At 46.9% G+C, this 13,966-nt stretch overlaps 1 protein-coding gene across 5 annotated transcripts in view; it reads left to right on the top strand.

Annotated features, from left to right (window-relative positions):
* LOC144110515 (protein FAM184A-like) overlaps positions 1-13,966 on the top strand; it is a 122,428-nt gene that overhangs the window by 94,399 nt on the left and 14,063 nt on the right. For 4 of the 5 annotated variants that reach the window (XM_077643517.1, XM_077643526.1, XM_077643508.1 and 1 more), the window contains 5 exons: positions 1,311-1,489; positions 5,249-5,395; positions 7,871-7,937; positions 11,360-11,419; positions 12,188-12,298. In XM_077643517.1, the coding sequence (XP_077499643.1) occupies positions 1,311-1,489; positions 5,249-5,395; positions 7,871-7,937; positions 11,360-11,419; positions 12,188-12,298 (564 nt within the window). The remainder of the gene's footprint in view (positions 1-1,310; positions 1,490-5,248; positions 5,396-7,870; positions 7,938-11,359; positions 11,420-12,187; positions 12,299-13,966) is intronic. The other variant, XM_077643534.1, reaches the window with a different exon arrangement.

The raw sequence follows: 13,966 nt of genomic DNA, 5'->3' as shown, positions 1-13,966 counted from the left end.
CACATCAAAATTCTAGCCCAATCAACGATTTTACCCGAAATCCTGATTTAACGAGACCACTTTGCACAAATATTCAGGAGCTCAGCAATGTTACAGCGGCCTAAAGTTGCCCGTAGATTTACATGTGATGGATTCTAACTGTGTGGCACATGGTGAAGCCATTTTCTGAATGTGATATTAAAAAACAAAATGACACTTCGTCATCAATTCTAACTTCACAAAGAAAACATCGCGGAACTGTCAACGAATGTACAGTAATTCTGAAAAATGTGATGTTCCAAAATGCTCGGCACCCTACCACTCTTTAGAGAGTTGTGTGTGTGAGTGGTTTGGGAAAAGGCAGGCAGGTGAAGGCAAGTGTGCGAATGCGTGTTCATGCACGTGCTTTATGGTTAGTCTGTCTTTTTTTTTTAGTTGGGCACGTCGTCAAGGGCAGGTGTTTTCTGGCATGCAACAAGGGTCGTCGAGAGCACCTGTGCATTTTATTTGCAACATCAGCATAGGCGCTCTGCCCTTTATTTTTTTTCTGAAAAAGGGCGGAGGACGGGACAATTGCAATAAAAAGTAACTAGTAACGTGACACCTCATGTTACCGAAAAATGTTAGCGTAAATACGTTACCCGTTAGAGTTCCTAAATAGTAACAAGTACGTTATTAAGTTACCAAAAAAGTAACGCGTTACCGTCAACACTGGCACTGATTTACGGACTGGGTCGCTCTACCCGCTCCGTCCGTGGGGGGAGGGCACTAATGTTAGCGGATGAACCCACGGTCGTTTGGTTTATTAATGCACTGAAGGAGGTCCCAAGGTAATGAACCACAGGCGAGACATTGTTTTCGGTTTTGATGCCCGAACGTAGCGATGCTTCAGCTTCCTCCGAAAAAAACTCTTTGCCACGTCGCCAGTTGCCCCCTGCAGCAAGATAGATGGACGCACTTTTCATCATATCTTTCAGAAGCTGAGGAAAAAAACATTGCAGCTGCGGAAGTGAGCTCGCTGATAGGTGTCGTTTCTTTCGCGCGTGCTGGCTGTCCATGTGGCGCTCATGTGCCCGGCCACGACATTTGGTGAAGCGAAAATTGCATCCACAAGGCTTTTTTTCCCGATTTTCCTTGCTTCGTAGCTTTTCGTTCGTTCAGTTTGTAATAAGAATATGGACAGTCACGACTAAACGTGTTACCTTAGCAAACCACCGATGCTTCCGCTTCTCTTCATGGTGAGAGGATTTGTTTGTTTGTTTTGCTCTGAGCTTGGTACGAGCATCCTTTCTTTCGACCGAATTTCTTTGCATTCAATATGATTGTTGCAGGGTTGCCATTTCAACCACAGTGCCTTCGAGAGGAACAACGTGGACCACAGTGGCAACATTTCAGAGCTCAAGAACCTCGTGCGAGCGCAGCAGGAGAATCTTGGCGCGGTTTCACTGGAGCTGGACTCCAAAAAAGAACAAGTTCTGCGCATTCGGTCCGAAGCAACGCAGCAAATCAAGTAATCACCAAGTCTCAGTCAGTGTGAACTAACTAACTTTTCAGTTTTTATTTTCTAAAAAACTCGACCTACTCTTTTCAGTGTTTATTTCAGAACGCAACTTTGGGTTTGTTTTCGGGATAATTTTTTTTCTATGTTTTTTTTTTCGGTGAGATGTATTGTCCCCATGTGGTCAAAAGTGTCGAAGCGTATATCTGGCCATTTTTTTTTTCATAACGAGCAGCTCATGTAGTAGTAATTAGCATACATATGGTCGTAATAGGGGCTATCCCAGCAGAAGGAAGTCGTTCAGTCGTGACAAAAGTTAAAAAACGTCGCAGTTAAATTAGCAGGGTGTGAGCCAAACACGTAAGTAGAAGCTTAGTTCTCAAGCTTGTCTGCCATGTTCTGCATATTGCACCCTGCGCTGAAGGAGAGGAGCGCCCGTCATATTATTCCGCGTGCTGAGGGCGCCCATGTATAACGTACAACAATCGCGGAAGTCAGAACACGGCACTTTCGTGCCGTTTACGCATGGTTTCGCGTTGACGGCTGTTTGTTACAGTTACAAAAGTGGTGATCATGCTTACATGCCGCGGAATAACTTATACAACGTAGCGGCGGCCATAAGCCGGTGAAAAGTCGGAGCAGACGGCACTTGGTTTGCCGATAGTGCAATACTAGAATGCGGAGCCTCGCGCTCTGCTTGGGTATCTCAGATTTCGCAAACCAGTGCCTCACAACCCGTAACCACCGTACTTAATTCCAAAGACGGTTGTGTCTCACTGCGTTCCTGGTTCCTGCACTTTCTTAATTTTCTCCTGTGACTGATTTAACCGGCTGTGGATGGCCAGGTAGTTTTGACGTGTATTCCAAAAATACTGGAATTTTTTTGGTTATTTTGGTTGAAACCCAATTTCAGAAAATGAATTCGGTCCATGGTTTTTTTTTTTCTCTCGGGTTAAATTGAAAAGTCCACCCCTAGAAATCACCCAGGATCGCATTGTGTAGTGCCGTTGAATTGCACTAATTTGACATGATGTGCTGATGTTTCGGCCACGTTTACGAACATGAACATTTGCTGTGAGACTTTCTGTTTGCGCTTGTAATAACACAGTGTAGCTGCTGATGTAAATTCAACAGCCAGATTTATGTAAGACGATGTCAGGATATTGTGGGCGGCTTGATGGTTGGTTGGCGCCGGAAATATAATAATCGGGCCAACCCGCCCACCCCTGCAAAAGAGTTGAGAGGGTGGAACGACAAACTTCTCCACCCCGCGTGCAAAAGAATAGGTTCGGAATGCTGAGCGGCAATAGGGGCCGCGCCTGATTAGCCGTTGACCGGAGGCATGAGGCGTAGCCGCATAGCCAAGTTCCGCAACAAACACCTTACTCAGGCAAACATCAACAAGCAAATGCTACAGACCAAGCCCGGCAAAATTGCGTCCGTACACAGGCGCGACGCTAATCTTTAGTAAAACAGCGCGAACAACGTAGGACAAGATGAAGGAGGACACAGGACGGGCGCTGACTCTCAACTAAAGTTTATTAGGCAACACCTGGTGTTTATAAAGAAAAAATCACATAGACAAAGTACATGACATGTCACACTAAAAGCGATAAAACAAGAGGCAGAGATGCATACGACGCTCAAATGCCACCAAGAAAGGCTATCTCTTTGTCACAAAGGATGACTGACGGTTTGCTGACACAACTGGCCTCTTGACTGATATAAAAGGCTTCCATTAATTCCCGCGTGGTCTGTTCACTGTGCGTATAAAGCACCTTCGTGCTACGCCAGATGGCCGCGCATTTTTTCTTTTTCTTTTTCATTACCTCACACTTTTTGCAGTGCCTGACCAAGTAAGAAAGTTCCTTGTCATTTTCCAGATTATTTTTGTGCTCCTGTAACCTTTTATTTAGGCATCGTCCTGTCTGCCCAATGTACTGGGCTCCGCAGGAGAGTGGAATTTTGTACACAACTCCTTTGCGACAAGCGACGAGCTTGTTCCTGTGCTCGGTGCCACAACCTTTCCTTTTTCTCGACCGTTCCTTCTCCCTTTGGATCGCCGGGCACAACTGTTTTAGTTTGTTGGGAGCTGATATTGCTACATTAACCTTATATCTATTTGCCACATTTTTTAGCCCATGGGTGATACGATGTAGATAAGGAAGAATAGCAACTTTTTTCTTTTTTTCTTGTTGGTTGTTACGTGTATGCTGAGTGTCCTGCTGTTTCACCCACTTGAGCAAACGAGAGCCGGCGTCGCTTACCGTAAAACTTGGGTACCCGGCAAGCCTAATTCTGGATAGCTGAGATTGGAAACTGTCGCTGAGAGAATGGTGACAGGATTTTGTCAAGGAATTACGGAGGCAGGAACTAATAATAGCATTTTTTACAATTTTGGAATGACCTGAGTGGGAACTAAGGAGCGGTTTAGTAGATCTGGGGTTATACTTCCAGCAGACATGATCGGGACTGAATCGCAGGCGCGATTCAGTCATGACAAGCACAGAATGACAACGCAAACTCTACTATTTAACACAAAGGAGGAAACATCAGGGCGGTTTCTATACAACAATGCTACGCGGGAAAAAGATGTTATACAAAAGATTAAGACTGGAAACAGCGAGCAACAAGCCAAATAAAAGAGTTCAGGAGAGTGGGGAGAAACGGTGGCTTAGCTGCGGGGTAGCAAGGTCCGGTCGAAAAGAGCGTAGTGCTGCGGATGCTCGTTGCGGGACTGATGGGGTGTTGCGCATACGGGCGAACTTGGGCCTCGCGTCTTCTGGGCCGCCGTCACCGCGCTTCTACGCGTTAGACCCACGCCTAGGTTCGCTTGCCGACCACTTCCCTGGCTGACCTCACTCACGTCCGCGCGCACCGATTTCTCCAGGCCAACTCCCCGGCCCGCGGTTTTCCCGCCGCCGCGTCCTCGTGGAAGACAACAGACAAACAAAGAAACAGACAAACAAAAATCTCAAGGCACAGCGCGTCAACGATTCGCACGCGTGAGAAGGGAAAAAAGGGGGCTCGAAGCTCGTCAAGTGGGAACTTCCACTTTTTCTTCGAGCCCTCCTCGTTCTCCGTTAATCTTTTTCTGAGGAAGAAATAAAATATTTATTGATTGATTGATTGATTGAAAAAGGAAAACAGAAATAAACGCAAAAGTAACGCGAAAGAAAGCCACGGTCCTAACGAGGAGCGTGTGAAAACTTGCGAAGGTCGCGAAGGGCGCCGTGGCATTCAACCCACAGCTCCCCGTTCCTACAAAGCACAAGCGCTCGCGTCCAGGCGACAATATGAAGAGGGGCCGAATGGCCTTTACTGACCCTCCTGCGTCGCGAGGGGTTAACCATCCACGCGGGAGGTCAAAATCGTCGCCGCCACGCCGCCACATGTTTGCGAAAAACAGAGGCCCCTTGTCTACATGGGCCGAAAAAGTAGACGAAGGACAGGGTAGGCATGAACTTTGTGACGGACAAGACGTATTTACAATATTTCAGCGGCAATTCTAAATAACTGAGCGAAGAATGCTGCAGAGCCTGCGCCTCACCGAGGAGTGTTATTTGCTGCAACGTCATACAGCTGTGTGTTTCCCGTAATATTTTTGTGCTTGAGGCTGGCCTGATCGTTAATGGCATTTCAGGATCGCATTTTCTCAGACTTTTTTTTTATTTTTTAAGGGGGTGGGCAGCGAATGGCTTGTAGTTTTTTGGGCTGCACGCCGTTTGCAATGTAATCAAGTGCTTACGTTTCTTTGTTGTTGTGACCCAGAAACTTGGAGCTCTACTGGCAGCGACGAATAACAAAGGAGCTGAACGACAGTTGCACAAGACATGAGCAAGAAAAGAAATTTCTTCAAGAAAACTACGCAAAGACTTTAACGTTACTAAAGGATAGGATCGCAGCACTCGAGAAAAGGTGAGTGGGTCTAAAATCTTTGGCATCGAACGAAAGAAAGCATTGCGTTTGTGTTACATTGTCACTGTGTCGGCAAATGCCTTCTTTCTTGTTTTTCGTCTCGCAAAAAGATTTCTGTGCTTGAACAGGAAAACCGGCACCGCAAAATTTGCGTTTGTGGCATAAGCATGCCCGAGCTCTGATCTATGAAATATTACCATGTGACAGGTCCAGAGTCGGCCATACGATCCTGCATGACTGTCAGGAGCGAGATTACCCGCCAGCAGCTACGTATACAAAAAAGTGCATTCTCGGCCATGCTTTTGTCAGACCTTGGTTTTAGAGAAGAACTCGCGAAATTCTGGAGGTATATTGTATCGACAGAATTCTTGTTTTTACGGCCCTAGTTTGCCCAATCTTTTTCCTTGTTGCCAGGCGAATGATTGCGTGCATTTCCGCTGCGTCTTGCTCCAGCGCGTCATTAGTAGGGCACTCGGCAATTAAAATAATTTGATGCTGACCTGTGTGCACAGCGCGTAAGGTTCTAGCGTCTTCTTCCAGGAGCAACACCGCCTCAAATCAGGCAGGGTGGAAAAACTAGGACGTGTGTGGAGTTATGGTGTGGCAAGTGGCAACACTCTTGTGCGTGCGCGTGCCTAGTGTTTTTCCCCCCTGCTGCTTGTGGAAAAGAGAGTCAGGGCTTTAAACGAAATGCTGCCAGTGTTTTGGTCAAGCCGAAAATTTGGCCGAGTTAGCTTATACTATAATCGCTTTCAAGGCCTGTTCGCGCGCATTTTACGCGGAGGTCGTTGATCGGGGCCGGCAACCGCGAGTGCTATCGTCTAGCATGCGGCTACATATGCTGCCACGTAGACAAAAAAAACCATACCGTATTCATAACATTAATGCCTACACTGCCGCAGATTGGTAGTTTTACTATTTTCTCGTATTTTCTCTGTAGTAAGAAATCCCTTGTTTGCTACCGTGTTGGAATTCGCGTAAGATAGCGAAACGCGCAAAGAAAATTCCCGAAAAGTGATCCGCTGCAGTCCTTGAAACGAACCCGTCAAAGGGCAAGGGTTGATGCGTCTACGGCAAAAAAAAAAAAACATTTTCTTCTAATCATTCTTAAGCCCGTCACCACGAATTCAACACAGGAGAGGGAGGCTCCAATGCATTGCACTGTTAATGGTGAAGAGTTGAGTCCTCACTAATTTTAACCTTGCAGTGCTTTGAAAATGCCGTGTAAATGTTATGAACATTTAGGGTTTCATCACCCTTCACCGCAGAAATGCAAAAACATAAGAGGTAAACATGATTAGAGCATAATTAAATTAAGTCCATTTTGATGAGTTCTGAAAGTCTAGAGACGATAATAAATTGTGTACAAATATGCAGGCGCATAGAGCCAGTCCAGAGCAATATTGATATCATCTCCATCAGCTGCCAATGTACCATTGGGGCCACAGAAAGTTTAAGATGTTTGGCCGCTATGGTTATCTTTTGAGTGAATTTATCTTTCAGCAGGCCTCCTCCATCTCTGTCTGCCGACGCTTTTACCTTGTGTTGATAACCAAGTTGAAAAGGGCCATTTCTGCAATTTTTTTGCGGCAATCAGTGCAGTTCTGCGAACAGAAATACGAATTTACGTTGTTAAATTCGGTGTAATAGGCGATACATCAGATATTGCGTGCAAAAGCGAAACCGTGAACAACGGGCTCCGGAAGTTGTGCGAAGAAACGCTGTTTCATGTTTCCCAGACTGAAATCTAATTCCTGGCGGATTGAGCGTGAATGCACTTCACAGTGGCCTATATATCCCTAAGTGAGAGGGAGCCCCTCTCGGTGGCCGAGTCGAGGTATTTGGTAAGAGCCCACAAGGCGTCCGTGTCTGCAGGCCACTGGTGTGACATTTCCTTGAACGCATTGAATTCGAAACTGAGTCTGTCGCTCCAGAGCCCTGCACAGTGACGCCGATGTCCTTTTGCATGTATGAACACTTGCACATGCCTTTCGATGTACTCCTGTTGTCCCTTCCTGCTGCATCGTTAACGGCAGTGCCGCGATGTGACAGCTCCTCGTATTTTTTATTGACTCGTGTTCGTGCTGCCTATGATGTGTACCTCGTAGGCGAAAATAGGCAATAAGGATGAAATCTGGCCAAGGCAGGACTTACCACGAAACAAACATCGTTAAAAGTTTCACGATCTAGTGAATTTCCGAAATCTGCGTCAGAACCACGTTTTTACGCTTGTGGACGCTATCAGTGGATGAACTTGCGCCACAAGTCCTCGGAGAATAAAGTGTCACGTGACACGATTCCATCCAAAAATTAATAAAGCGAACACGCCCGCCTCCTTTCCCATACAGTTTTCCCGACAGTCTGGTGTCTTGCGCATAAGCGAAACAATAGAAGAGCATGGGACGGTGCACATGCCACGAGTGGTAGTAAGCAGCGGGTGTCGGGAACCGCGCAACTTTCTTTCTCCTCACGCAGAGCACAGGGAGAGGTGTCCAGCAGCGCCAAGCACCTGGACCTCTGCCAAGTGGAGCCGTACGCCGAGGTGCGCCTCTTCGCTGCGAATATCACTGCGCAGAATCACTCCGCTGGTGGGGTCAGCCTTGCAATGCCTGGCCATTCATCATTAATGGCTCCTTCATTGCAAAAGTGTATAAAGAACTGTGAGAAAGAGATTATTACACTGCGAAACAGTCGTGCAAACTTCCATCATTCTGGATGTGTAAGGACGGCAGAACTGCGGGCAAATGCGTAGGCGCATAGAGTAAATCTGAAACAAAATTCAATATTTATGCATCACCTGCCATTGCAGCGTCACGACCGCAGAAACTTATGGTTAGCTTTTGCATTAATTTCTTTTTCAGCTGCGGGCATCCTGCATCTTTGATAGCCGGCAGTATGACTTCGCTGTGATTAAATATGGTGGGAAAGCCCATTTCTGCAAAACTTTAACAATTTGTGTAGCTCGACGAGCAGAAATGAAAATTATTCATATTTTTGCACTGTGTATCCTAGGTGATACGCCGAGAATTACAGGGTGAGCTGATCACTGCATGTTTCCCAGAATTCCTCATGAGCAATGTCTGCACGCGAAGGTGTTGACAGCATTAGGCACATTTCTCTTTCATACGTGCAAAGCCAAACTCTAAAGGAAGCTGCGAACGGTTGTATCATGACGGGAGAACCGCCACGCCGCGCAATCTTCTCGTGAATAAGCTAAATTTAGGAGAGCCTTGCTATGCGTCAGCTCCCTGTAGTGCCTTGCTTGCCGAGAACGAAACAGGTTTCCTTCTTTTTATGGGTCTCCGTCACGCCCTTTTGGCCGCGTTCGTAAGCGTCTTCCGTCGCGTAAAGGTCCATCTGAATAGGCCGTTTTGCACGCGAATCGCGCGTTGCTGCCAGCCAAACTGATGCTTTGTTTGCTCCTTCTCTCTGAGCTAGCGGCAACCGCGATGCGAAGGTTGCAGTGCGCTTGCTGCGTGGCACCCGCGGGCCTTTTTCGCTTATCTGAAACAAGGGGCTTTGCGTTCAGGAGGTCTTTGGACATTTATAATCCCGTTGAAGGTCCCGTTCGGCGGCAAAGTCGGCGTTGGCGAGACTTGAAAATCCTGAATGGCCGCGAGGGCAGTGACCAAGAAAGGCAATTTAGCTGAAAAGAAAAAAGTTGGCTAATTGGAATCTAATCGCTGTTCTTTCGGTCGGGAGCCGGGCAGGCTGCCTCCGCACCACTGATTAAAATTCGTTCAGTGGGATAAATGATGCCTTGTACGACTCCCTCACACCGCACAGTAGGCGAATTATATTACAGGAACACTTAGTTAACTTGGGTCACTAGTTAGCGTCGCCAATAAATATGACGATGATGTGTAATAAAGCGGTATGTGATGGCAACAAGCGTGTCGATGTCTGCGAAGCATCAGTGGACCCCCAAGCAGCTGTAGAGCTCTTTAACACGTTAAGGTGAATTTAAGAGTCCGCTCGGTTTTTCGAAGATGTCTTTCTAACGACGCGCGAATGGCGATGCCTGCAGCCGCCGCCCAGGCGAGCTCTCTGTGTTGTACAGCGCGCTCGCTCACGCTCATTTATCAAGTGTACACTGGTGACGCCGCGTACAACTTCACAGCGAGAGGTCGGGGGGACGTTCTGCAAGGATCCCATTTGCGGCGTTTAGTGGTTCTGGCGGTAGCACGCTCTACCGCGACTTTACGGAAGAAAAGGTTATATCGGAGAACAGCGAGAAAAGCACTAACGCACAGCGCAGGCTTGCACGTCGTAATTGCTAAATACAAATTCTGCTGGGCCACATTTCTATTGCTCTGTTTTGTGTTCAACGTTCACAGATCATTGTAGTCACAACATGCAAGTCGGCGCTTCGTGTTACAGACACGCACCAACTAGGCCGTCATTATACGCACTGGGATTCTTTTGCTGATAAATCTATCGCAAAGGTTGAATGTATTCGGGTGAAGCTTTTGTGTAAAGACGATACTTTTCGCCTCGCATGCACTTCAAATGGACCAAATTGGCCTGTTCTGTTTCACAGTCGTGGGCTTTAGACGCATCAAGGAATGGGGTTGACAACGCGAAGAGTAGGCAGGTTGGAGCTTTGTCGGGTCATAGACACGAAATAAGCCAACGGTGTTATAATTTGTACGGTGGTGTTAATTAGAGTTGGATATTAATTGTGATAGGCACTGTGGATGGAAGATAAGTTTGCATAGAGTATAAAAGAAGCGTTTCGCCGGTTTGAGCCAAATCCACGACCTCCCCATGTCACGTGCGGTGCTCTACGTACTGAGCGACGGCAGTGGCTCACTGTGCCCTTCTGCTTTCGAGTTTATTCGCGTTGTGTCACTGCGTACAGCCTTACCGAGAGTGTCCACCACCAATCATCGGGGTGATCCCAATGACTGGCAGTGAGACCGCCTCGTATGAAACAGCTATGGCGCTGGTCGACAGTCGCGCCGACTTAAAAGGAAAATCTGCGGTCCAGTTGGTCCCAGAGAATAGGTTCCAACATGAAATGCATTGCAGCAGCAGCGTAGGACATTCTAGGTCGGGCTATAGCAACTGCTAGCCGTACTCTTTGAATGGGTCTCGGCCACTTTAAACATACATGTGTTTAGCGCGGCGTCCATGTTTTTTGTTATTGTTGTTAAGCCTGTTTCATATGCACGCGAAAACGCTAGCGAATCCTGCCGCCGCGGCGCTAAAATCTGTTTTGAGTCGTCGCGGCAGCTCGAGTGGCTCGAGCGGCGAAGTTTCAGAAGTTGAAAATTTTTCGGTGCGACGCGTCGCTCAACCGCTCAGTTGGCTCAGTTGCTTCCATGCGAACCAGCCTTTAGATACTCGTTCCGCTGCCTTCTCGCGTTAGCGTGCAATACCGTTGCACGCCGTTGGTTATAATTAGAGCGCTTCTTCACTCTGGTGTCAAGGCGACGTTGCGTTCCATATATTGCAGAGTCTTGCTGATCCTCGAATCACCAAGCCCCACCAACCGGCGCAAACCTACTAATACCGAGCGCGTGGGCGCGCAGGTTGATCGTACCAATAATGTCTGAACAAAGTTGTCTCGTGGGTTAGTTGGTATAGCATACCGGATTTTAAAAATGCTTGTAAAGACAGGACAAGCGCTTAAATTCTTTTCGCATTGTCAGCCGGCATTGGTTGACAAGCGTCCACGTAGAACCGCAAACGGAGCCTCTGATAACGTGTCCATCTTGGTCCATGGTAACTTCTATGCTCTCATTTGGAGAGGCCGGTTGAGAGAAATGGAGGAGTCTGATTTGCTGCACTCCGAGTGCAGCCACGGATTCGATGCGCTCCTACTGTATACTGGCCAGCGCAACGAGTTGCTTTTGTAGGGCCGCGGACGCGTAATGACAGTGCCAGTAAGGTGTAATTTTTGTGGGCACCGCGTGAGCAGTGCTTCTGGCGCTCACTGTGCGTCCATTTTCTGATTTGAAGCGGGTGAAGGCAGAAGATGGTCGACAAGTACTTGAAGAACGGCTGCCTCCATTAAATCGAGTAAGTTGCATTACCCTGCCAGCACACTGCCGCTGAAAACTCGTATTGTATCGATTGCCTCGAAATCTATAATTAAGTGCATTCTCAAGTTTCACTTTGTTAACAACCAGGCGTGTAGCTCACTGGCTTCTCGTAGTAACCCTTTTAAAAATCAATCACACAATTTCAGTGCGTTGCTTGCAGCGCCTTTCACCGACGCTGCTAACCTCTTTTGTTGTTTGGAGGCCCGCCGCTGCCCTTGGTGCACCTTTTTACTTTTTCTCGAGTTTCGCTTGTGAAAATATTCTCGCGCCGTTCAAGAAAACTTGACAGTCCACTTCCACTGGGGTCCCGAAGACCGCCCTGGGCACAGGAGTGCATAAGCTGCCTATGGAAATCTTCAGAACGGAGGGATTTCTCGCGACGGTGACCCGCAAATGGAGTGTCTAAGGGAATGTCTAAAGCACAATGAACAACCAAACGTTATTGTAGCCTCCATCCTGGCGTACATAGAGCGCAGAGAAAGGGCGCACGCATGTCCAGTCACTGCCCACTTCGGCTTGCACCGCTAAAGCTGTGCTCTGTTGTACCACAAAATGGCGCCTGTGACGTCACTTTAAGCTTATTTGTCAGGCATGTCTCTGGCGTCTAGGGAAGTTGATAACTTGGCTTCCTTGGTCACTTCAGAGCAGGACGAGGTCAGGTTCGTCAAATGCTGTGCCCTCTTCTCCGAATCGCTGGCAGCTTCTCTTGTCCGGCAAAAGCAAGAACAATTACTCAATGCTGCAGAGCCCTGTGTCCGGCTACGACTCGGAGACCTCGCAGGCGAGGGCGCCCAGTGCTGCTGTCAGGATGCCCACCTGCACGGCGACGGCGCTCTGCTCTCCCCGGCTGTTGAAGGTAAGGTGGCCACCGGGACAGGGGAGCAATGAACGGGTGCTTTTGTGCCAATTTATTTCCTATGCTCTGAAAAGGTTTGCAATGTGTGAGGGATGCGCGTGATGTATTCGCCCATGGCTAGGCAGAACAAGGGTTTCGGTGAATGTGGAGCTTACGTGCATCTTTCCAGCGAACGAAAAAACGAAAGGCAGAGCAAGGAACGCAGAATGCACAGGACGAAAGCTTCAGTGCAAGTGACATTTTATTAGATAGGTCCATCTTGCGCACACACTGATCACATATGATCATTTACAATCAACACACCCGCCGCGATCACTTAGTGGCTATGGCGTTGGCTGCTGAATCCAAGGAGGTGCGATTAAGTCCTGATCGCATTTCGATGGAGGCGAAATGCCCGTGTACTGTGCGATGTCAGGGCACGTTAAAAAATCCCAGGTGGTCGAAAATTCCAGAGCCCTTCACTGCGGCGTACCTCATAGGCCGAGTCGCTTTGGGACGTTAAACCCTATGAAACCGAAACCGATCGCTTTAAAAAATTTTTAGCAACGTTGTATGGAAAGTCTATAAAAACTGCTAATATAGAACTTATTAAAACCAATTCCAGGTCTCGTAATTGTCTTTGTTGTCTTAGTAACAACCTATCAACCTTCTTCCGAAAATTGGCCACCGATATTCAAAAGACTCAAGTTCATAGAAAGTCTTTATTCTTCCTTTCATAGACTTATGTCAGTTGATCTAACGAGAACCCATCAACCATCTTCTATCAATTGGTGAGCGATGTTCAAAAGACTCAAGTTCATGGGAAGTCTTTACACTTCCTATGATCGACTTATGTCAGTTGGTTTAACGAAAACCTATCAACCGTCTTCTGAGAATAGGCCATAGTCGCTGAACTCTCTTCAACATTCATTTTACGCTATACCTTCTACCTACCCACTGCAAAGGGTTTCAACAATTCTGTATGCCATTTGTTCGAGCATCCTTATGATGCTTTAACAGCAGTTCATGGAATCTCCCTTGTAGACTAATATAATGGGAAAAGCTAATGGTACTCCCTTAACTATAAGTACTAACAAAACAGTGTAAATGCAGTTTATGGAAACTATACTGCAAATCGGTCAAACAGAGTGACAAAAGTTAAATGCACACCACACAAACGCTAATGTCCACTTAGTGCACGCTAGAAAATCAGGCACCACTCACAAGGTTTTATGAGACTAAAATGTACCTCAAACTCATATAATGTTTTGTTGATGTCGTCTGCACGATGAAAAAAACATCCTGTAAACCGGAACACCATTATTAGTGTAGTGAGTCATGCAAAAATCATGAAAGGCTGAATACAATTTGCACATTTAAAGGTTCATCTTATTTCACCTTTCAACTTTTGCAGCAGGCTAGGCAAGTGGATGTTGGCAATTGCTGGCAGCTTTTAGAATTTTATTATACATAAGAGGATAATGGATGAACGAAAATGGAAACATACAGGCTCTAATTTCCAGCACAACGTATGTTCAAGCATACTTGCAACTTTATATTCTACTATCTATCTATGTTACATGTGGGATCAAGAACACCTCTCTAAAATGGGAATTTTTGATGAAGAAATATCAGAATACAGTCAGTCTAATCTCTGTGTTCATTATTTCTTCCACTGAGCTTTCTTAA

The sequence above is a fragment of the Amblyomma americanum genome, chromosome 1 (genome assembly GCF_052857255.1).
Source record: "Amblyomma americanum isolate KBUSLIRL-KWMA chromosome 1, ASM5285725v1, whole genome shotgun sequence".
Lineage (NCBI taxonomy): Eukaryota > Metazoa > Arthropoda > Arachnida > Ixodida > Ixodidae > Amblyomma > Amblyomma americanum.
The sequence above is the reverse complement of the archived record's forward strand: the minus strand, read 5'-3'. Positions and strand labels throughout refer to the sequence as shown.